This window comes from Candoia aspera, chromosome 2 (assembly GCF_035149785.1).
Source record: "Candoia aspera isolate rCanAsp1 chromosome 2, rCanAsp1.hap2, whole genome shotgun sequence".
Taxonomy (NCBI): Eukaryota; Metazoa; Chordata; class Lepidosauria; order Squamata; family Boidae; genus Candoia; species Candoia aspera.
Window position 1 is genome coordinate 103,420,502 of NC_086154.1, and position 23,649 is coordinate 103,444,150.

Consider the following 23,649-nt stretch of genomic DNA (forward strand, 5'->3'; position numbering starts at 1 on the left):
TCAGAACTGGTTTTACTGGGACTTATGGATAACCAATTAGAAAAGACCTACAGAAGGTTGGTTTTGTATATCGTAACTGCAGTGAGACTATTATATGCACAAAGATGGAAAAATACTGAAATACCCATGATGGAGGAATGGATTGTGAAGATGACAGAATTTGCAGAAATGGCAAAATTGGCCTGTTTGATCAGGGAGAAAATAACAAGTACTTTTATTAAAGACTGGAAACTTCTTGTGGACTTTTTGCTGAAAATGGAAAAAAATGAATTGGTGATTTATGGATTTGCTAATTAAAAAGGGTTGAATATGGGAAGAAGAGAATTATGATGTAACTTTAATGAGGGAGAAGAGAGAATAACTTCATTTGTATCTGCTGTAAAGATCAGAAGTCACTTCTTTATATATCTTTTTTTTCTATTTGTATTTTCTTACTTTCTCACTTCACATTATTCTTTTTTCTTTAATCTTATTAAAAAAATAATATTATTTCACGTTTATCTTTTATCTCTGTGAAAATCTTTAATAAAAATTATATTCTTAAAAAAAGAAACAGATGGTTATGGAACTGACCAGAGAGAAGTCAAATATTAGGACATTTCTTCAGAGCTTTTCACTCAATCAGGGATGCAGGGGACAGAAAAGGGGGGTGGGTGGGATATATGGACATTCCGAGTAGGTTCTGCTTGGCAACCCTCTGCATCTCTCCGTAATGCAAGGCCCTGGACCACATGGGAGCAACCCAAAACCTTGGCTGTGACCTTTAACGTCTCTCCCAAACTTACCACACAATAGTACTTTCTAATACAGCTGAAAGGGAAATGTATGCAACATCTGGGGATTAAACTTATTAATAATAACTTCTTTAATTACCTTTAAATCAAATCAAAAATGCGATCCCTGGAGAAGGTAATGGCAACCCACCCCAGTATTCTTGCCGTGAAAACTAAATAGATCAGTACAACCAGAGATGTGTCGGTATACCATCAGAAGATGAGACCCCCAGGTCGGAAGATGGTCAAAATGCTACTGGGGAGGAACAGAGGATGAGTTCAGCTAGCCCCAGACGTGATGACGCAGCTAGCTCAAAGCCGAAAGGACGGCTAGCGGCCGACGGTGCTGGTGATGAACAGCGAATCCGATGTTCTAAGGATCAACACACCATTGGAACCTGGAATGTAAGATCTATGAGCCAGGGCAAATTGGATGTGGTTATTGGTGAGATGTCCAGATTAACGATACACATTTTGGGCATCAGTGAACTGAAATGGACTGAAATGGGCCACTTCACATCAAATGACCACCAGATCTACTACTGTGGACAAGAGGACCACAGAAGAAATGGAGTAGCCTTCATAATTAATAGTAAAGTGGCTAAAGCAGTGCTTGGATACAATCCAAAAAACGATAGAATGATCTCCATTCGAATTCAGGGCAAGCCATCTAACATCACAGTAATCCAAATATACGCCCCAACCACAGATGCTGAAGAAGCTGAAGTAGAGCAGTTCTATGAGGATCTGCAGCACCTACTGGACAATACACCTAAAAGAGATGTTATTTTCATCACGGGAGACTGGAATGCTAAGGTGGGCACTCAAATGACACCTGGAATTACAGGTAAGCATGGCCTGGGAGAACAAAACGAAGCAGGACATAGGCTGATAGAATTTTGCCAAGACAATTCACTCTGCATAACAAACCCTCTCTTCCAACAACCTAAGAGACAGCTTTATACATGGACTTCCCCAGATGGACAACACCGAAATCCGATTGACTACATCGTTTGCAGCCAAAGGTGGCGGACATCTATACAGTCAATAAAAATAAGACCTGGAGCTGACTGTAGTTCCAATCACGAACTTCTTCTTGCACAATTTAGGATCAGACTCAAGAGATTAGGGAAGACCCACAGATCAGCTAGATATGAGCTCACTAATATTCCTAAGGAATATGCAGTGGAGGTGAAGAATAGATTTAAGGGACTGGACTTAGTAGATAGGGTCCCGGAAGAACTATGGACAGAAGTTCGCAACATTGTTCAGGAGGCAGCAACAAAATACATCCCAAAGAAAGAGAAAAGCAAGAAGGCAAAATGGCTGTCTGCTGAGACACTAGAAGTAGCCCAGGAAAGAAGGAAAGCAAAAGGCAACAGTGTTAGGGGGAGATATGCCCAATTAAATGCAAAATTCCAGAGGTTAGCCAGAGGAGATAAGGAATTATTTTTAAACAAGCAATGCACGGAAGTGGAAGAAGACAATAGAATAGGAAGGACAAGAGACCTCTTCCAGAAAATTAGAAACATCGGAGGTAAATTCCAGGCCAAAATGGGTATGATCAAAAACAAAGATGGCAAGGACCTAACAGAAGAAGAAGAGATGAAGAAAAGGTGGCAAGAATATACAGAAGACCTGTATAGGAAGGATGACAATATCAGGGATAGCTTTGACGGTGTGGTCAGTGAGCTAGAGCCAGACATCCTGAAGAGTGAGGTTGAATGGGCCTTAAGAAGCATTGCTAATAACAAGGCAGCAGGAGATGACGGCATCCCAGCTGAACTGTTCAAAATCTTGCAAGATGATGCTGTCAAGGTAATGCATGCTATATGCCAGCAAATTTGGAAAACACAAGAATGGCCATCAGACTGGAAAAAATCAACTTATATCCCCATACCAAAAAAGGGAAACACTAAAGAATGTTCAAACTATCGAACAGTGGCACTCATTTCACATGCCAGTAAGGTAATGCTCAAGATCCTGCAAAGTAGACTTCAGCAATTCATGGAGCAAGAATTGCCAGATGTACAAGCTGGGTTTAGAAAAGGCAGAGGAACTAGGGACCAAATTGCCAATATCCGATGGATAATGGAAAAGGCCAGGGAGTTTCAGAAAAACATCTATTTCTGTTTTATTGACTATTCTAAAGCCTTTGACTGTGTGGACCATAACAAATTGTGGCAAGTTCTTGGTGGTATGGGGAGACCAAGTCATCTTGTATGCCTCCTGAAGAATCTGTATAACGACCAAGTAGCAACAGTAAGAACAGACCACGGAACAACGGACTGGTTTAAGATTGGGAAAGGAGTACGGCAGGGCTGTATACTCTCACCCTACCTATTCAACTTGTACACAGAACACATCATGCCACATGCTGGGCTTGAGGAATCCAAGGCTGGAGTTAAAATCTCTGGAAGAAACATTAACAATCTCAGATATGCAGATGATACCACTTTGATGGCTGAAAGTGAAGAGGAACTGAGGAGCCTTATGATGAAGGTGAAAGAAGAAAGTGCAAAAGCTGGCTTGCAGCTAAACCTCAAAAAAACCAAGATTATGGCAACCAGCCTGATTCATAGCTGGCAAATAGTGGGAGAAAATGTAGAAGCAGTGAATGACTTTGTATTTCTAGGTGCGAAGATTACTGCAGATGCTGACTGCAGTCAGGAAATCAGAAGACGCTTAATCCTTGGGAGAAGAGCAATGACAAATCTCGATAAAATAGTTAAGGGCAGAGACATCACACTGGCAACAAAGGTCCGCATAGCTAAAGCAATGGTGTTCCCCATAGTAACATATGGCTGTGAGAGCTGAACTGTGGTGTTGGAGGAAACTTCTGAGAGTGCCTAGGACTGCAAGAAGATCAAACTAGTCCATACTCCAGGAAATAAAGCCAGACTGCTCACTTGAGGGAATGATATTAAAGGCAAAACTGAAATACTTTGGCCACATCATGAGAAGACAGGACACCCTGGAGAAGATGCTGATGCTAGGGAGAGTGGAGGGCAAAAGGAAGAGGGGCCGACCAAGGGCAAGGTGGATAGATGATATTCTAGAGGTGACGGACTCGTCCCTGGGGAGCTGGGGGTGTTGACGACCGACAGGAAGCTCTGGCATGGGCTGGTCCATGAAGTCACGAAGAGTCGGAAGCGACTAAACGAATAAACATATATTCCTTTGTCTTCTCTTGCCACTCAAAGACCAAGAGTGCCTCTCAGCCCCCCAAAAGACAAGCACCCCTTTTTTATTTATTCACTAATTTATCTGCTGCCCTAACTGTGACTTTGTGTAGCTTGCAATCATGAATGACACATAAAAGATAAAATCATAAAAAGGTATATAGAATCAAAATAAAGCAATAATAAAAAAGCACAACAGCCAGATAAATACATACAAGAACAGTGATGGAACTTTGTTGCAAAGGATTGATAGAAAAGGGTTGTCTTTACCCCTTTCCAAGAGGGTAAGAGGGATGAGGCCATCCTAACCTTGGAAGGGAAGTAATTCCTAAAGGCTGGAGCAGCCATCAAGGAAGTCTGCCTCCTAGTCTTCATCCACCTGATCTCCAGATGAAGCATGCTCTTCTGGATTAAATGCACAGGATGAGCAGACTTTGCTTGGAGAAGACAGTTCCACAGATAAAGCCACAAAAGGGCTTTATTTGTCATCACCAGCACTTTAATTGTATGGGGAAGCCTACTGAGAACTAATGTAGCCCCTGCAAACAGCTGTGATTCTGCAGCAATTCCCTTCAGCAGTCAGACAGCTGCATTTGCACCACTTGCAACTTTCAAATAGTCTTCAGAAGCAGCCCCAGGTAGAGATCATTACAGTAATCCAAAAGTGAGGTGGTAAGAATGTGTGCGAGCAACCCCAGAGCATGCTGCTCCACAAAAGGTTCATCTGGAGGCACCAGTGGAAATTGGACAAAGGTTGTCCTGGCCATAGCTCAAACAGTACCCTCTGGTGGCTTTTTATGGTTTTAAGCCCTGATGTACTCAGGCAAACATCTGAGCAGGGCTGTGGAACCCTTGTTTTATATCTGCCTTTTGAAAAAAGGAGTACTGTATATACTGCCCTTTATTAGGATAGATTTTTGGCATTTTCACATGAAAATGTCAGCACCTGGAACTTCTCAGCTTTCCAGAAATGACCCAGTGGATTTTTGGCTTCTTCTGCTCAGAAAGTAAAGGCCAAGGTGATAGACTCTAATGCTGGATATGGGGAAGCCCTGGGATTTGTTGCAGCTCAAAATTGTTTATTTGCTGCGAACATCCTGATTGTGGTACATTTCTTCACTAGAAAGGTCACCTTTGGAATGAAAGCAGCTGGTTGAGTATCAAAGCAGCACAAGTAAGCTAGAGCACAATACTGCTGCTTTATTAAAGCTAATGAAAAAAAATCACCATCTGATTGGCTTTCAGATCTCTCCCTCTCAATAAAAGTGTTGCGATGCCTGAAGAGGAATGAGCAGGGTAGTTAGTATTCTTGGGAGCTGATGTTGCCTGGCCTTCAAAAGAGTATTTCAAAGGCTCTCTTGCCCTTTGCATGTTTCCATGATGCTTTTTACAATAAAGCATAAAGGGACCCTACACTGGTACAGCAGCCTGTCTCCTGAAGATGCTAAACCCCAGTCGGTAGAGCCTTGGGAATGCCGTGGAGGGAGCAGGGCCAACCCCCCACCCCCCCTCAATTCTGCTGACCTTATATTCCAGAGATCTATTTGCGAAGTGGGTCTTGTGAGCAAATGCATGTCAAATCTGCTCAGGGGGGAGTGGGTAAGGAGGGGTGGTTTTTGGTTACATACTATTTTACCCCAAAAGAAGTGCCCGAAAAAGTCATACCGTCACCTTGATATGTTAGAACACTGGATTCAGTTTCCATCTTTGATCATGACTTTTGTGCCTTCTCCAGTTACTTTCTCAGCAGAGCTGGATTACTTGTCCCATTCTTGACTGCTCTTTCTTCAAAGATTCAGGGGAGAGTTGCAGCTAAGGCAGGAAATCATTTGCAGATAAATAATTTTGAGAACCTATGTCTTGTGATAGCCCCACTGCAGGATTTTCTTGCTTGCCATCCTAAGGGTCCAGTCCATCCTTCCAAACTTTCTTTATGAAGGAAAGAAACATCAGGAAGGCTTTTGAATCCACTTCACTATAGGCGAGGGCAAAATATAGCATTCTAGAATTGCAGAGACCATACATTCTAAAGATGTTTCTGTCTGTGAGTGTGCACATCTACACTTGTTAAGAATTCTTGCAGTACCAGGGGGTGGGCAGAAGTATTTGATAAATTCCAGTATTATGCAATAGGTCTGCCTCTGTTGCGCTGAGCATGCTGATCAGAGATCTATAGCAGCTCATAGTACCCTTTCTTTTTCCTTTCCAGCCTGCCTGCTTAGCTTTGTCTCTATCTTACTTTGTAATTTAAAAAGGGCTTAGAAGAAGCATCACGTTACTTATCAGTGAGGTAAAAGGAGAAGCAAGATTGCAGAGCAGAAAAAGGGAGAGTTTCTATGATAAGATGTAGCTTGACAGATAGAACATAGAAACAGATGCCACAAGCTGCAGATGTAATGAGATATATAAATACTGAGACCTGCTTGGATAAACGGAGGCATCCTCTTCCATAAAAATGCCTGTTAGAGCCTCAGACATCCACATCAGTGGATTTTCAACATCAGTAGTTAGATCTGTTTGATTTTAGCGTCTGAAAAAGATGTTTTGCTTAGGGATTTTATCAGTCAATTTTATTTTCCAGCACACATTGTGGCTTTTCAGTTTTTAACAGGTATTTGAGATGCTTGTCCAAGTCTCTGTGACTGAACTGAGACATCACTTGATGAAGCTATACATGCAGAGCTTCTGCCACCCCATACTCCATCAAACATCCCTCTAGGAAATCAAAAATATCTTCCTTTCTCTGTCACATCTTTATCAAAAGAATGTTAACCACATGGATCCAGGAGCTGTGTCATTATAATGGGCACCAAGGTTAGTAATGGACTTACATTACAGAAAGGCGGATTCCCATTGAATATTGAGAGTGGGGCTTTGGTGCTATTTTCTGTATCAGGCTCTGTGACCACACATCATTGTCCTCCTTGAGCATTCAGAGCTAGGCTGAGCCATTTGCCTTGTCATGACATTTTTCTATGGGCAATAAGATTTCTCTTTGTGGTGGCCATTCAGATATTTGATTCCCATCCTATCACTCTATTCTTGGATATGAAATCTAAGAAAAGCTTGCTCCTTCTGCTTGTGGTCATCTGAACTGGAATTTCAGATGACCACAACAAGGTACTTTAATATATTGAAGGGATGAGCTCAGGACTAAAGATTAACACAGCACTGAAAGCAGATGAGGATTCCTAAGGTTAACGCTATTCATGGTTACCCCAGAGTAAGTCCTACTGAATTAGGCAGCGATTATTTCTGAGTAGGCAAGTATATCGATTATCACTGTTAGACTACAATGCAGTTTAGCTACCCATAAAACATTTCTTCTTGTTGCCTGGTTTTTTTCTTTTTTTAGCAGAACATTGAAGAGTCAGTTCATGTAAACCCTTCTATTTTTAAATAATAGCAAGGATATTATTTTTCTGACAAGCGTAGTTGATGTGATGCAAGGAGTTGATTCTGATTCAGCTAAGCATGTATGCTCAAGACCTTGAACACAAAGATGCTTTCATTAGAAAGGGAGAAAAATATTACTCACTGATGTGTCAAGAATAAGTTAGGCACTTCACTGCAATTCTGTTTTTCATTCAGTGAAAATAACTTAAATTGCTTTCTTCCCAGTATTTTGCACTATTCTTAAAATCACTCTGTGCCCCAAAATAGATGTTTTATTGGCAAAATAGAGATGAGAGAAAAAGCTGGATTTGATTATCACTCTTTCTTTCCATTTAAGCCAACACACCACCATGATCACTCACTCACCAAACTCTCCCAAGAAATTTGAAGCCAACCCCTGAGCATCCTCACTTCTACCAGGCTCAGAACACTGAAATCATGTAAAGATCATCATGAACCAATCAATGTTCCTTTCAGCAGACAAATGGGAGATGTAAAGAATGGCATTCAATCAGGGCCATCTTCCCTGAGCTATCAGAGGTCCTTGAGTGGTAAACTAATTGTCTCACTTCTATTCCACACAAAATGGAAAGAAAACAAACTGCTAGCACCAGACTCAGTGACAAGCTTCTGCATGATCTGGTCATTTGTCTGATGTATTCCATAAACAAGCCACCAAACCACAGAAACCAAAACTGAGTAGCTCCTAAAAGTGAGAGCCTTGAAGCTGCAAGGGCACCTCTACTCTGCTGCATTTACTTGTTACTGTGAGCAGTGATAGGACCATGTATTGACAGGTTTCCAACTTGGCACTTTTCTCAGTAGTTGTAAGGATGGTTGCATATTGCTACACTGGGTGGAGTCTGGGAGGAGGAGAGATACATTCTACATAAATAGGACACTGAAGCTCAGAAGGCAAGTTGTCTTCAATTTAGGAGGTGGAGTGAAAACTCCCATCATTGACTGCAAACTCCACAAAACTGCAGTCTTGGCATTGCTCAAATAAATCTCAGTGGAGCAAAGGAAACTAGCAGGCATTGTGTGATCAAGATAGCTTTGGAGCCAGTCTCAGACTTGCATAGATTCCTTATATTGCATAGCTTCACTGCTGATAATAAATAAAAGACTGAGCTATGGACTTGCTGCAACTAAGCAAATCTTACTCACAGGATGCTTTGCACAAAAGAGACAGGTATATAAGGTAGAAGCTTATTCATTTTTTTTAAATGGGGGGGCTAAAAAAGCAAATATATCTATACAACTTGTTTGTGCTAATTTAGAAACAAAAACTGTGATTTAAAAGGAACCATATCTCACCATAATGGGAAGACTGTGATCATGTAATTTGTGTTGCTGCTGAAGATGAGCATATTCAAGACTTGCACTTCCCTTTTATGGTTAAGTCAGATTTGGATGGGACAGAACTTTGTACAAAATTCTTTTGAATAGAAGATTGTCCTACATCAGGCTTTGAAATAAATGACAGCTTCCTGCAAGTTAAGACAGATGCCATCATCTGTTACACTCTCCAAAGTTTCTTTTATGTGGTATTTCTTAGAAATACTTGTTTAGTTTACAAAGTTGGTGTAAGACAAAGCAAGCATCCTGGTGGCTTCCAGATGTTTTGGAATTCTATTACATTAGCACCAACCAGCATGGAATTGTAGGAGTTGAAGACCAAGCTCAAGGGGGAAGGGGCCCTAAGGACACTGGAATCTCTATCCCACAGTAAAGATTACTGGGGGGTGGGGGAAATCATACAAAGCATTTTGAAATCTTTCCCAATCTGCACACGCTTCAAATATGGACCAACTCCCCATATTCTCTGCAATAGCCATGCTGGCTAGGAAATTTTAGAAGCTGAAATCCATACACTGAAGTGTAGCCAGGTTGGAAAAGACTACATTAGATGATGTCTAGCCATGCTCCATTCTGCACCTCTAGCAGATACTTTGAATAATCAGATCAAATCTTTATTCTGGTCTTTGACCAACTACTTTGAATAATGTGAGCCCCTCCACACACATTTTCCCCAGTGTGTGTGTGTGTGTGTGTGTGTGTGTGTGTATGTATATATATGTGTGTGTGTGTGTGTATATATATATATATATTGTTGCTCAGTGCCGACCTTCATTTGGTACACTGAAGAACTCTAACAGAATACCAAATGAGTCTGAGCCAGTTACTGGAACTAACACAGGGACCAATGCAAATGTAAATTCAAATTCCTGTTTGCACTTTACTCTGGCCTGAGAAAAATGCTGTTAAAGAACTACTGTTGAATAGGACCCAGCAAGTTAGAGATCTGAATGGATTGCAAAGTCACTCAACATGTGAAACCTCCCTGATCGAAAACCACAGGCATTTTGTGGAGTTATGAGGAAGCCTAAAGAAACAGGCAGGATTCATGACCAGCAGCCTCTTCCATGGGATGGAAAAACACTGGAGTGACTGCTTGTTTGCTAGATGCCCCAGCAAAGAAATCTATATTAACCTTAACAGGGGATCTGATATATGAGCAAAGAGGTCAGAAGAAGCCATTTCTGCCATCTTCTTTCAGTGTAAACATGGGGCAACTCTAGACATAAATGCTTTCTTCTCACAGCCCTGTGGCAAAATTGTACATGACTCTTGTAATCAATGTGCCACAAAGAAGAGATGTGGTTTTCCAACAGGCAGTGAAATTCAGTTTTGCTTGTTAGGCATGTGACAGTTGACTGCATCAAGCCAATTTCCAAATAGCCCATTCACTACCTCACTCCCCACCTGAGACATTTATTGGAATGTACTCCCTTTTTTTAAAGGTGGATTTTGGTGCTGCTTGTAGTGTTTAATAGATTAAGATTGGGCCCTGCTTTCCTCAATCATCACTTTATTAAATAGTGTGTATTCTCCATGAGGAGGTGTTCCTGTGCACACACACTCATTATGGTTCTTCAGGAACTCATTTCATCAGAATGTGCCCAGAATGTCACAGTGGATTGTGGCCATAACCAACAGATGTGGTCAGTTCCATCAGGGCGGCAGACTGACTTCAGTGAGACTTAAAAGCAAAACTATGTTATCATAAGAAACCTTCTTATGGAGGCAGTTTCCTGGTTTAGGGTCTTATTACTGTCAGAACTGCCTTTGGGCCAGATCCTTGCTGTGCATTTTGGGATTCATCATAGCAAATGCCACATTTGCCCCAGTCCAGCCAAACATTATCCTATCTAGTTCTGTTTCTTTTACCAAATAGAATGATGGTTGTCTTCATGCACAATAGACTGTTTGTATGAAATTTTCAAACAGGAAGACACGATGTCATTAAATACCAGAGGTGAAAAGGCTGCAAAATTTATTCTACAGAAAAGGACTTTCACATCCCTCCCAATTAATCCCAAATCTTATGGAACCAAAACATTTTTCCTTCATAAATTGTTAGAGTAGAGATATGGATTTGCTTCAGTTTATTCTGGAAAGCAAATGATGCCTTTCAAAAAGAGAATATTGGCTGATTTTCCGAGGCTTCATCTAAATTACCCTCAGAGTGCTTCCCTTTTTGCTTTTCTTTCTGTCTTTTTAAAAAATTTTGAATTCTTTTATTTTTCTTTTACTGTCAATCACCTTGCCAGCTGTTAGTGTTGGAAAAAGCACATAAATACTAGTAATTAATAACAAATTAATAATATTACTAATTATAATAGATTGATAGAGGACATGTGCAGTAAATAACAGTTTATAACATTATAGTTGCAATGTTGCTTTCCTAATATTAGTTAGCATCTACAGGAAACCTCTGAATCAGGACTACAATTGTTAATTCCATACCTTAGGCTTATTCACATGGTCCCAGGAATTTCTCTGTGGAGGGAAAGTGCCATTTTCTAAACCATCCCTTACAAATAATTATTCAGGATTTAGCTGAAGAGGATCCCTGCTTGCTAAACAAGATCAAAGCTATTTCAGTAGGATACCATTGCCTTGGTGGTGCCTTCCTGATCATTTTTTTCCCCAAATAATTTTATTAAGTATTACAGTTGTACAGCTAAAAAGTAATACAAACTACAAAAGATAAAAGAATAGAAAGAAAAAATAAAAAGTGCAGAAAAGAAAAAAAGAAGAATGATAGAAAAGAAAGGATAGAGAAGAATAGAACCAAAAAGAAAAAAGAAGTATAAGGAAGTAGCTTCCCCCTTCGTCTCAACAAGTATAAACAATTTTAACAACTTATCACTTTCTCTTAAAATAGAACAATCTCTTCATCCCATATCACATTTCTTATTAATAGACAAATCCTGAAAACCACGTCATTCAGTCCTTGTCAGCAAAAGTCCATTAAGAGTTACCAGAAATAACATCATCTAGTTTAGCCTTGATCAAATAAACCAACTTTATATTCCTTCCCTTTGCTTTTAACAATCTTGATCTTCAATCCCTTCAAATAACATGTTAAAACTTGATTTATTTTCTTTTTTTCCTTTGTCCCTTCTCATCAAGTCTTTCAAAACTTTAACAGGTCTCCTTTGTAAATCTAATATAGGAAAATTATCCAAGTAACTCTCCTGGTTGCTTGGTTGTACGTCCCATTTAATTATTAAAATGTCAGCTGGTTTCATTTGTATATCCAGTATGTCATCTTTTTCCAGAGCATTCTTGTAGCCTGTCATTTTTAAATCCATATTCAAATCTATTTTGGTCTTAGCTAGTAGAACTTGTTCCTTTTCCATAACATCATTCACACAGAGCCCTATCTATGATGGCAGACATTCTTGAAATTAACTGCTGAGTCCATTGTTCACATATATTCAGTGTTAAGGTAGTTTGCTCCATACTATGTGAAAAAGTTAAATAGGTGTTCTTCTCCTTTAATTGTAATTTTTACTTCCTTTTAGCCCCTCTAGTGTCCAACCTTCAAAGTCTCATCCTATCATTTTTTTTAAATTCAAAACATGATCTGTTTTCCCATGGGAATTCAATTAGTTTGAAAATCCCATTTCAAGTCAATCTGGACCCTTAGTCCATTTATAACTTTCCAAAACCAACACTGTAATCACCCTTTTGCCATTTATTCCCCAAAATTGCTAAGTCCTTATAGTTGCACTTAAAATTTCTTTCATTAAGGATTGAAGGAAATTCACCTAATGAATGTCATCAAACTTGTCATTCCTATTTTAAAAAACAGTAAAAAAAAAAAAAAGGTGATTAAAAAAGTGATTAAGAAATTAGGGTCAGCCTTGCTTTATGTCCATATAGGCTACATTACAGTTGTGTATGTAGGTGAAATCCCTTGACTCCCAGCCACTCCACTTACCAGCTGACTGCAAAAACCTCAGTTGTTGCAGTCTACTCATGAGAAGCAGCTGTCCAGAGTACATGTGGGCAATCCCATGATCTCTTCTTTCTCCAGAGAGATTTCACTGGCCAGGATCCATCCTCTAGTCAGCAATCTCAGCCATAATGCCGTCCCCGCTCCTTCGGGGACGTCTAGCTTGCCATGTCCTCACTGGAAGTCTGAGAGCCCTTCCCTTTTTTCTTAGTGCTGTCAAATGTCATAGTAACCTTAACAACTGTAGGCTGATTCAATACAGATTCCTTCGTTTGGAAAGCTTTCCACCAGAACGTCTGCAGGGTGCAGTCAAAAACGTCAAGATGGAAATGCATTTATATCTGTATTGGAGAAGGTCAGAAGTCACCTTTTTTTGCTTTCTATCTAATTCTGCACTTTTATAGTTTTTTTTCTTTAGTGCTCTACTCTGTCTTATCTATACTCCATATTTTGTATTTTAACTATACCTTGAAAATCAATAAAGTTCTTTTAAAAAAAAAAGTCAAGATGGAGATTGCAATGGTTTGATAGAAATTCCACCAGTTTTTTTGTGTGTGTTGCACATAAAAAACAGGTAGAACTATCATTGCACCAATGCATCTGCCATATGGGTTGACCGTACCCTGTGAACACCCCTGCTTTCCAGAGATTTCAAATCTTGCTTCATTTGCCTTGCTACAATCTTGCTTCTATGCATGTAATACCATGCAAGGCATGCAGGACTATCCAGGTTGCATGATTTATTTCCTGATTTTCCTGGGTTTTCTTTTAACGGTTTTACTGGGTGGTTAGCTGCTATGTTGTGTACCACTGGTCCCTTCCAAAAGGAAGGCAATAGAAATACAAAATAAAACCATGTAAAGGAGGAAGATGAGCTCAATGGAGCTGAGCTCAATGGGAAGATTCACAGCCTCTACCTCTGCTCTGCTGATCAGTTCTGAGAGTTTTCCTTATCCAGCCAAGTTGAATTGAGAGTGTAGTTTCAGATGAGATCTCTGAATGAAATAACATTTGTGACATTTGTTTATGTTTAAACAAGGATAGAATTGCACTGTAATTATATATGTCTGTGGCTCTGTGTGGTTTTGTCTGCACGTCTGTGCGCACACACACACAGATACAGGGTTTTCTAATGCTTAGTTTATATGCAACCAGCCATCATAATATTGTGGGAGTCATCTTCAGATATTTTCCCAGACAGCCATCTGTCTGTCTGTCTATTTAGTAACTGAAAAACCCTTTGATTCCTTCTCCTAAATAGACAGTATAATCTTGGCATTTGTGTGTGTTACTTGCAATGTACATTGCACACAAGTGAACAAATTCCGAAGGCGGCAAAGCCTGTGAAGTCATAGCAAAGGCACCAGGAAGCCATGGTCCATGGTGAATTGAGGCTTTCATCAGACCTGCCCACCTCCGCCCCCTTTTTCTTCCTTTTTAGAGTGTTGTTGACTCACAGTGCTGGTAGGAGCATGTTTTCATTTTATTTCCTCCTGCCCACATATGCAAAAAATAACAAGCCCACAACCCTGATAACTCTGCATTAACAAACAGCTTTCATATTTAACACAATGTCATCCGAGCAGCAAAGCATCTCCTGAAAAACCACATCTAACTAACTACATGATGTTGTCTGGCTATGTCGCTTTCTGGAGAGTTCTGTTGTGTGCACTTTCCTGGCAGAAGATGGGAGTTGGAAGGAGCAAAAGGAATTTTTTAGTCCAAGGGTAACTAGCAATAATGTCGTGTATGCCATAACTCAGTCTTACAACTGTACCACTCAATCATTGCCTTAACTATATGAAACCTTAGCTGGCTGAATGATGTTCCATGAAATAAAATAAGGGGCTAGAGAAGTACCTTGCTTCATTGCCCTCCACTGAGATGTATACCAAGGAACTGAACGCACGCTGCACTGTGGATGCCTTGCTCATCCTGGCATTCTGTAGGGCCACCAAATGTTTGTCCAGCCGTACTAGCCAGAAAATCCCCTGGAACCTTTTAGAATCAGCCTCTGGGATGGACTGTTCTAATAGGTCCCCCATCCCTGCAGAGAATAATAGTCATTGCAAGCCTAACTCTGAATAAAAAAGGTATGACAAGAGAACAGATGTAAACTTTCCCACTTTCAGAACGCCATCCTCCTGTCCAGAGGAAGAAACCAAATTCAGAGCATGACCTGCAGTGTGATTTGGGCTACCACCAAGTTCAAATAGACTCATGATTGTCATGGTGTTGATGAAATTCTGGGAAGCCCCAACTGAGGCAGCCTCAGCATGAATGTGGAAATCCCCCAGAAGTCATATCCTAGGAGTCTTCAACTCTAAATCCAAGGCCACCTCCACCAGCTCAGACAGGGATTCTGTTGGGCTTCAGGGTGGGTGACACAACAGCAGAAACTCCAATCTGTCCCAAGTGCCCAAAGCAAAATACAAACACTTTAAATTGACAATGAATGGACAAGAAGCATAGAGAGAAATGATTGCTTTAGATTTGAACAACTCCTCCTGACCTGTTCTGGTGCTGTACTGAGTATCCGGAAGGCACAGCTGGGGAAGACTAGCTCCCCGCCAGCTCCCTGGCTCAGTTCTCAATTATAAGCTCTCTTACCCATAAATCAGTTCACGGATGAGAGAATTCTTATTATTCGCTGACCTGGCATTTAGCAACAGCACCTGCAGGTGAGAAAATAAGCCAGGATTTATTTAGTCTGGGCTTTGGAGCTGCTTCAGGCCTGGACTAAATAAATTCTTAGGGTAATGTTATTGTAGATATGATGATGATGATGATGATGATGATGATGACGACAATCATGATGATGTGTCTAGTATCTAGTAGAAATACTAGAAATTCTGGAACTGAGCTATGATATATCCAACTCAAGTCTTTCTAAGTCCTTTGAGATTGCAGGAGAAGAGCTCTGCTATTCTATGGTAGCCACAAAACAGGAGTCCAGTAACACCTTTTCAGATTAAAAATTATATTAAAAGCATAAGCTTTTATGCACTGTAGCTTACCTCCTCATGCATCTGATGAAATCAGCAATCGTTCACAAAAGCTTCTGCATCTTAATAAAAATTGTTAGTCTGAAAAGGTGCTTCTAATTCTAACTCCTAATTCAGCTGAATAATTCAGTGCATTCTGAAATGGAAGAAATATTCTGGACAGTGGAAGAAAACCTTATTCTGTAGCTAGCTCGCTGCCTTTTCTCCAGGGGATGGTTAAAAGAGATACAAAAAGTCACAGCTGTCTTCTGCAAAAAGGTTAGTCTTCAGATGTGAAGGGTCATGACAGCCCCAGTATGCCAGGTATTACCTGTATTGGGATCTAAAGGAATCCCTGTCCTTGACTAGATTTTAAAACTGGATGAATGAATCTTGTTAACTTCTTTTAACAATAAGACTTTTTCTAAATTAATTAGTTTTCTAATTAATTCTAATTAGAAATAAATTCATTCTAATGCATTCTAAATAAATCTTACATATTTTTATAGGTTCTAAGGTACTTATGAACATTTGTAAAGTTTAGGGTTTTGCATTTTGCTTCAGTTCCTTGGAACACCTGGAAATAATTATTCTGACAAATATTTCCATACTTGTAGAGGTAAATATTTCTAATTATCTATCAGATTAATATAACTATTAATAGATAGCTAGCAGTTTGAAAACATGCAAATGTGAGTAGATTAATAGGTACCGCTTCGGCGGGCAGGTAACGGCGTTCCGTGTGGTCATGCCGGCCACATGACCACGGAAGTGTCTATGGACAAATGCCGGCTCTTCGGCTTTGAAACGGAGATGAGCACCGCCCCCTAGAGTCGGACACGACTGGACTTAATGTCAAGGGAAACCTTAAAACTCTTGTGCATCTGTGGGAAAGAAGAGAGCCAGTTTGGTCTAGTGGTTAAGGCAACAGGCTAGAAACCAGGAGACTGTGAGTTCTAGTTCTGCCTCAGACATGAAAGCTGGCTGGGTGACCTTGGGCCAGTCACACACTCTCAGCCCAACTCACCTCACAGGGTGGTTGTTGTGGGGAAAATAGGAGGAGGAAGGAGCATTAGGTATGTTCACTGCTTTGAGTTATTTTTATAAATTAGGTGGGATATCAAATAAATAAATAAACAAAAGAAGAGGAAAGAACAAAAGATATTAAAATAAGGGTCATCCCAAGACTTCTATATATTTTGAGTGATCCCTGCATTTAAGTGTTTAAAAGTTTTTAAAATTCAAATTTCAATCTTAAACAATTTTATACAGAGACATACATCAGTACTCCAGAGTTTAAATTCTAGGCCTTTTCATCTCATCTTTCCACATTAACAGATATTTCACCCTACAGCACAGATTTGTAGATGTACTGTTCTCACTAATCTGGGAACTAGTCCATGCTATGCCAGCTCCACTCCTAATAGTCACTATTCTTGGACCTGTAAATGGCCCCACACTTTTTCTATACTTATTTGTCTCATTCCTACCCACCCATTCATGTCACCTAACAGAATAATTTCCCCTGGATTGCATACCTTCAGAATATTGCACAATTTTCCACCAAACTCTATTTGGTTCATCCATTATGAGGTTCATCCTTTGCGGGGGAGATGGGCGGTAATAAAATCTGATAGATAAATAAATAAATTATCATCATTCATTGCAGCAACTGCAGCAACATGCAACTATCACCAACCAATGGCTTTGTACTTTTATATGCACCTGCAGCAACTTAGTTGACATTAATTCATTCTTTGTCACATACTTTATAGTCCTTGCATTCATAAGGAAACCTACAGCTTCACTTTCCTGAATGCACTCCTCCATCCTTCATAATCAAGCCATCTTCATTCAGGTCCACTGCCGCATTCCCTTTTCTCTTAGTTCCACAGACACACAACTTACCTATTTTTCTTTCATTAATTTCTTGTCTTTTAAATTTATTCTTCTAATATTCCAAGTCACAATCTTCAGTATGCTTTGGCTGACATCAGATGCACCCATATTGACTTCCAGAGAAATGAGAAAACTGAAGGATGACTGTGTTCCAGATCATGTGTTATCTGTGAATGAGGTTGCTTCTTGAAATGTGAACCAACAAACTTTCTCTGTTCCTATTTCTAATCTAAATACATGTCCCTGAGGATCACCATGGAACTTCTCTGGATTGATAGTGAGAGGCCATCTGCAGATACTCCATAAATATCATCTCTTCAGTCAACAAAACTGTAGAAATTGATATCTGAAAGCATGGTGTGGTTTGTATATGCCGTTTATTTTGCTTCTACAATGAGACCTCAGCTGTTGGAATTTGGCAACTTGAACAGAGAACTGAGTATCATTCTGTAGGCTGGGCCTTGTACCAGGATTGTGTGTATGTGTGTCTTGGAGTTTTGGCTTTCATTTTTCTGTCATTGTTACTCTGCTACAGTGCAGATATTTAATGGCCAAAACACCCTCTGAGAGCTATGGCCAGGTAAGGCAGCCAAAGATAAAAATAAATGATTATGCCCATTTGTGAGTGCACTCAGAAATGGGTCTGTTGCACAGGTATGCCTGTAATATGGCACTCTTTGTTCATTGTGCCCAAGGCCATACACAAAGAAACTAAATCTGTGCTGTTTACAAGCTTTCCTACTGCTGCTCTTCTCTTCCTCAGCTGACATCCAAAGTCTATATCATTCTAGACATTGTCCATTCAGTAAATCACCAACAGCCATTGCAAAACAACAAACAAGCAAAAACTCCCCAGCATGGTAGAGGGGAATTAAAGGGACTAGGTTAAGCAGAGCTATCATATTGTATGAAGCTGTGTGTACTATATACTACAGCCATCTTCCTGAATGCATATCCTTGGGCAATACCCATTCCAGAACTAAGCTATATATACTGTATGCCCTGGATAACATAAGTAACCCATAGGGAAGATACATATATTTGCTATTTCCATGAAACCCATCCTTGTGGAATGAAGAGAGTCATCATTTAACATCTTGTTAGTGCCAGATCAGTAAAGCAGGTCAATTGGATGTGACTGATAGACCATGTCAAAGCTTTTATTGATTCTCTGTCAGCCCTACAAGGTTGTCCAGATCAGGAAATAGATTACACAAGAAAACTAGTACTGTACTGAGGAATGCTACAGTAACAGAATTTTACAAGTCTGACAGTGTTTTCCCCTCCTTCCCTCTTATACCCCAGGGACTCAGGGAGAGAGCCAGTCTGAGTCTGTTTCTAATACTTTCACTTTATTCTGGGTCCAAAGCATGCTTATGTATCTGTTTAATGGATTCTGGATAGTTCCTCCGAGGTCATCTCCATGGCTCCCTACATTCTCATGTAGAAGCTTCAGATGCCTTCAGACCTCACATCTAACTATTTAAAGAACACCTTAAGTGCTCAATACCTGATCAACAGAGGGCTCAGTGACAGTGCTATATAATGTAATTATGTATAAACCCATTCAACTTAGAAGTTAAATAAAGCTAGATAGCTCCACTGGTGCTGCAGCTCAAATCCACCCAAAATATGTCACTACATTGTTTGAAAATAGTGCTTGTAGGACAGACTTTTGTCAGATAGGTGATGGTCCTCAGTATGAGGACCGTTGGTCTAGTTTTCAACTGCAACCTTCAATATTCCAAGCTTCAGCTGAAACACTACCCTTGAGTCTTGAATAGCCAAGTGAACGTGGATTTTAAGACTGAATACTAACTTGGTAGATACAGCTGAAAAGATACTCCCTTTTAGGGGAGTTGTCTTCCTCAAATAAGTAATTAAGCCAACGCATCCTTCACTGGCCTACTAACGTTAAAATAAGAAACACCCATTTATTTGGGCAAAAGGCATTTCAAAATTGCTCTTGCCAAAATATTTCTGTAACTCTGATAATTTTTAGTGGCATTTTTTTTCAATTAAATCCAGATGCCACCAATCCATATAGCCATACAGTCTATGGAAGATGCCTAGGTCATTAGTCAATCTCTCCAGGGTTGTGGTACAACATTCCTAGTGGCTCCCAACAATATGCAGTTGGTGGTTTCAATCTGCCAACAGACTGAATATTCATTTCTTTACAGTGTGAAGAAGATCATTGTGCTGCCAAATGCCACCTAGAAGGTTCATTCTCCAAGTAAATCCAGTTGTAAACACAACCATTCTTTGGTACTTGCTTGGATAAATGGTTCTTATTCATAAGAATACATAATGTTCAACATGCCTGCATCTGACCTTATTGTCAATTTTCTGGGGAAATATTTCCTTTGGGGGAACTGAATTTTGGCAGACTTTTTTTTGTCAGCATCATTTTTAACAGGTGATGGATGCAGATCCTTCTCTTAAACAGATGATCCTAGCAATGCTTAGCCTCATGTGTTAAGAAAGCAAGACTAGACTAGAGAGCATGGTGAAATGAAGGCATTGCCTGTATAATCACATATGAGAATGAAGTGGTTTTGAAATGTGATGGGACCTTTTGATAAAGGGCTGTATAAGTGAACTGTAAACATAGGAAAATAATAGCTCGCATGACTCTTGCATTAGAATAATTTCCATATGGACCCTTTTCCAAAGATCATTTCAAATGTTTTAAAACTCTGCAAAAGTCCTTCTTTTTCACCAAGGAAGCAACCACTTCCCACATATTTGTAAAATAACCAACATGGCGAAGTGATCAGAGTGCTGAATTTCGATATGAAAAGCCTTTCTCAAATCCCCATTCAGTTATAGAAACCATTCAGTATTCCTGATCCTGGACCAATCTACACTAGACACCAATTGGTCTCCCCTTTACCAATGTTTCCATGTTGCAGAACAAATGGGGATTTCAGTAAATGGAGTTCCAACTTTCCACGAGTTATTTTGCCTGATACAATATTTGTTGATAAAAAATTGTATCACCAGTTTGGTTGATCTCAAAAAGCTAAGTGGAATTGGACCTGGGAGACCATCAAAATATACCAGGGTTTAGGAGTTGATCTTGAATTAAAAAAAAAAACCAACTGGTGCTCAGATGTTTCAAAATCTGTCTCATAGCTGAGCTCCTGTACATAAGTTCCATTATTTTCTATGATTGAGCTGAAGATAGGCATGTGCAGATTTGCAGTTCTGCAAGTATTATTTCTCTCTTCTGTATTGCATTAGGGAATTGATGCCAAGAACTCTTGATGGCCAGATCACTATGGAGAAGACTCCCAGCTACTTTGTCACTAAGGAAGCACCAGCTCGCATCTCCGCTATGTCGAAGGACACCAAGCTCATCGTGGTGGTGAGAGACCCGGTCACCCGAGCCATTTCTGACTACACGCAAACCCTTTCCAAGAAGCCAGACATCCCCACCTTTGAGAGCCTGACCTTCAAAAACAGGACTACGGGCCTGATCGATACCTCCTGGAGTGCCATCCAGATTGGCATTTATGCCAAGCACCTGGAAAATTGGCTCCTGTACTTCCCCCTCAGGCAGATCCTTTTTGTCAGTGGGGAGAGACTGATCAGTGATCCAGCAGGCGAGTTGGGCCGGGTCCAGGACTTTCTAGGCCTCAAGAGGATCATCACAGACAAACATTTCTACTTCAACAAAACCAAGGGGTTCCCATGCCTGAAAAAGGCCGAAGGGAGCAGCAAACCCCACTGCCTGGGCAAAACGAAAGGACGGACCCACCCCAACATTGACCGGAAAGTAGTGCAGAGGCTGCGAGAGTTCTATCGGCCGTTCAACATGAAGTTCTACCAGATGACCGGCCATGACTTCGGCTGGGATTAAGCCTGGAAAAATAGTAATTTAAACATATTAAAAGGAAAAATATATTTTTGTACATATCAATAGAGATGGAAATCTAATATTTGTGCTAAAGTCTAATGATTCCAATTAATATTTTTGTTTTAATGCAAACATCTATTTACTTGCTCTGTTGTTCAGGATTTATGGTATCCAGTTCCACAGATTCAGAAGACCGCCACTTTAGTTATGGATAGGGCTGTTGACTATGAGACCTCACACAGGCAAATATTTATTTTCCATATGTTATTTTTGAAGTTTTTATACAATAATTTGGTGCCTCAATCTGTGGATTCTAGTATCAGTGCCCAGAAGTTTTTTTTTTTTTTTAATAGCTTTATTTGGTCATGTTGGTAACCAAAATAATCAAGATTCAAAGTCATTTTTCCAATTTGACCTGATCTACTTTGTCAAGTCATATGAGTTAGATTTAGACTTCTGCATTGCTAAAGTGGCTCAGAAAAAGGTTTATTATGACAGGAGAGACTGTCATGGTAAAAAAAAAAAAAAGGTCACTAAACATTTCAATTCTTTGTACACATTACAAAATTGTTTATGTACCTGATCCCCACTTGACTTAATAAGGACATTAGAACAGCAGCCTCTGGCATAAAACCAGATTTTGTCCAAAGCTATGAGGAACAGCAGAAATTTTTTTAGCTATACTGAAACATTCTGATTTCCTACTGAGTAACAATGCTTCTCAGTTTGTGTTACTAAAGCTAATATACACCCTCGGGATCAGGTCATTAGGCATTTACTGAAGAGTGGTGTGAGGCCTTGTCCAAACATGTGACCCCAAATCTAGATGTTTTCTCAAAGAAGATCCAATATCCAAACTAATTAAGATAAAATATCTTCATTATAGTTTGAAAGGCATTTCAAAGCCTTATTCGTCCACCCCCGACTCACCCACCTGTTGTCTCCATAAAGCCTTATATTGGCTCAGATTTCCCTGCCCACAGTCCAGTGACAGATGGGCTGAGTTGATGAGTCAACAGAAGGAAAAAGAAAGCCAAGTCATTTTCCCTGTCATCTCTCCCACTTAAGCTCAAGAGGTCATGGGGTCATCAGTCACTACCTCCAACCAATCAAGATAGCTTTCTCTCTCAGAATGTCCCAACTCTAACCCTTTCCTGAAAGTGTCTTGTGCCATAAAACAACTGAGTAAATAAATAACTACCCCAATGAAGAAGGGAAAATAGCTAGTAAGTCATTTGGAATATCTCCAGCTTTTTTGTCTTAGGAATTTCTGAGTTCATGATTCATCCCAAATACAGTTATCACCTCCTGGACTAGGCAGCCACAACTGAATTGTGTCTGTGACTCTAAAAAGCAAAACAGCAGCAGCAGCAGTATGGGCACAACCTCTATTATGTTGCGCTTTCTTTGCTCAAACTCCCAAGTCCCCTAGAATGGATGACACACTGCAACCATTCTGAGCACCAGGAACCACAGCACTGTTTAAAGCATGGTTCATCTGTCTGTTCCCCTCCCAAACTGGAGCAATGAAGTTATCCTCAATGAAAATCCAAAACACAACAGAAAAACCTTTATGGACTTTTATGTCTGTGTCACTTTTTGACTTGCTAAACAGGTAATGATATCAGTGATCATTTGGGCCAATTGTTCTTCAGCCATCTCTGCGCCGGAGAGGTGACAGCTTGTCCTTAATAAAGAAGCACAGCTTGGCAATTTATGAAAAATACAGTTTACACCATAAGAGTAGTAGCATGAGTTTGCAGTTGGTCTGGCACTTCTGTACCAAATCCTAGACAATTATTTGCTGACATGACAATCTACAGTAATTACAGACCTAGAATAAGTAATTGTCTTGTCTCTGTGAGTATTTGTACCATTGTACCATTCCACACAGAATGCATCTTTTGATATTTCTGTCCAATTCATGGTGCACTTTTAAGGCCACACTAGAAGTGACAGTGGCTGATACATGTCTTACTCCATTTCTATCACTTTACTGGTAGAGTAAATGCTAAAGAAACACACTAAATATCCCCATCTCCAACTCTTTATTTCTCACCACTCTATTGCTCCAGACTGTTTTCTTTCACCTCATAGATGGAACTAGAAAGGCTTAAAAGTAATGGAATAACCAGCTGCAGAGAGGTAATGTGCAGATTAGACAATTCATTTATCTGATTATTAAAGTAACATGTACCACATTTGGAAAGCAAATGACCGACAGGCATTCCACATCATCTAGCTT

General features: G+C 40.0%; 1 protein-coding gene across 1 annotated transcript in view; it reads left to right on the forward strand.

Moving 5' to 3' along the window:
• Window positions 1-21,743, forward strand: part of LOC134489763 (heparan sulfate glucosamine 3-O-sulfotransferase 3A1-like) — an 83,930-nt gene extending 62,187 nt beyond the window's left edge. The window contains exon 2 of the mRNA XM_063292628.1: window positions 20,789-21,743. Within this exon, the coding sequence (XP_063148698.1) occupies window positions 20,789-21,407 (619 nt within the window). The 3' untranslated portion in view covers window positions 21,408-21,743. The remainder of the gene's footprint in view (window positions 1-20,788) is intronic.
• The last annotated feature ends 1,906 nt before the right edge of the window (window positions 21,744-23,649 follow it).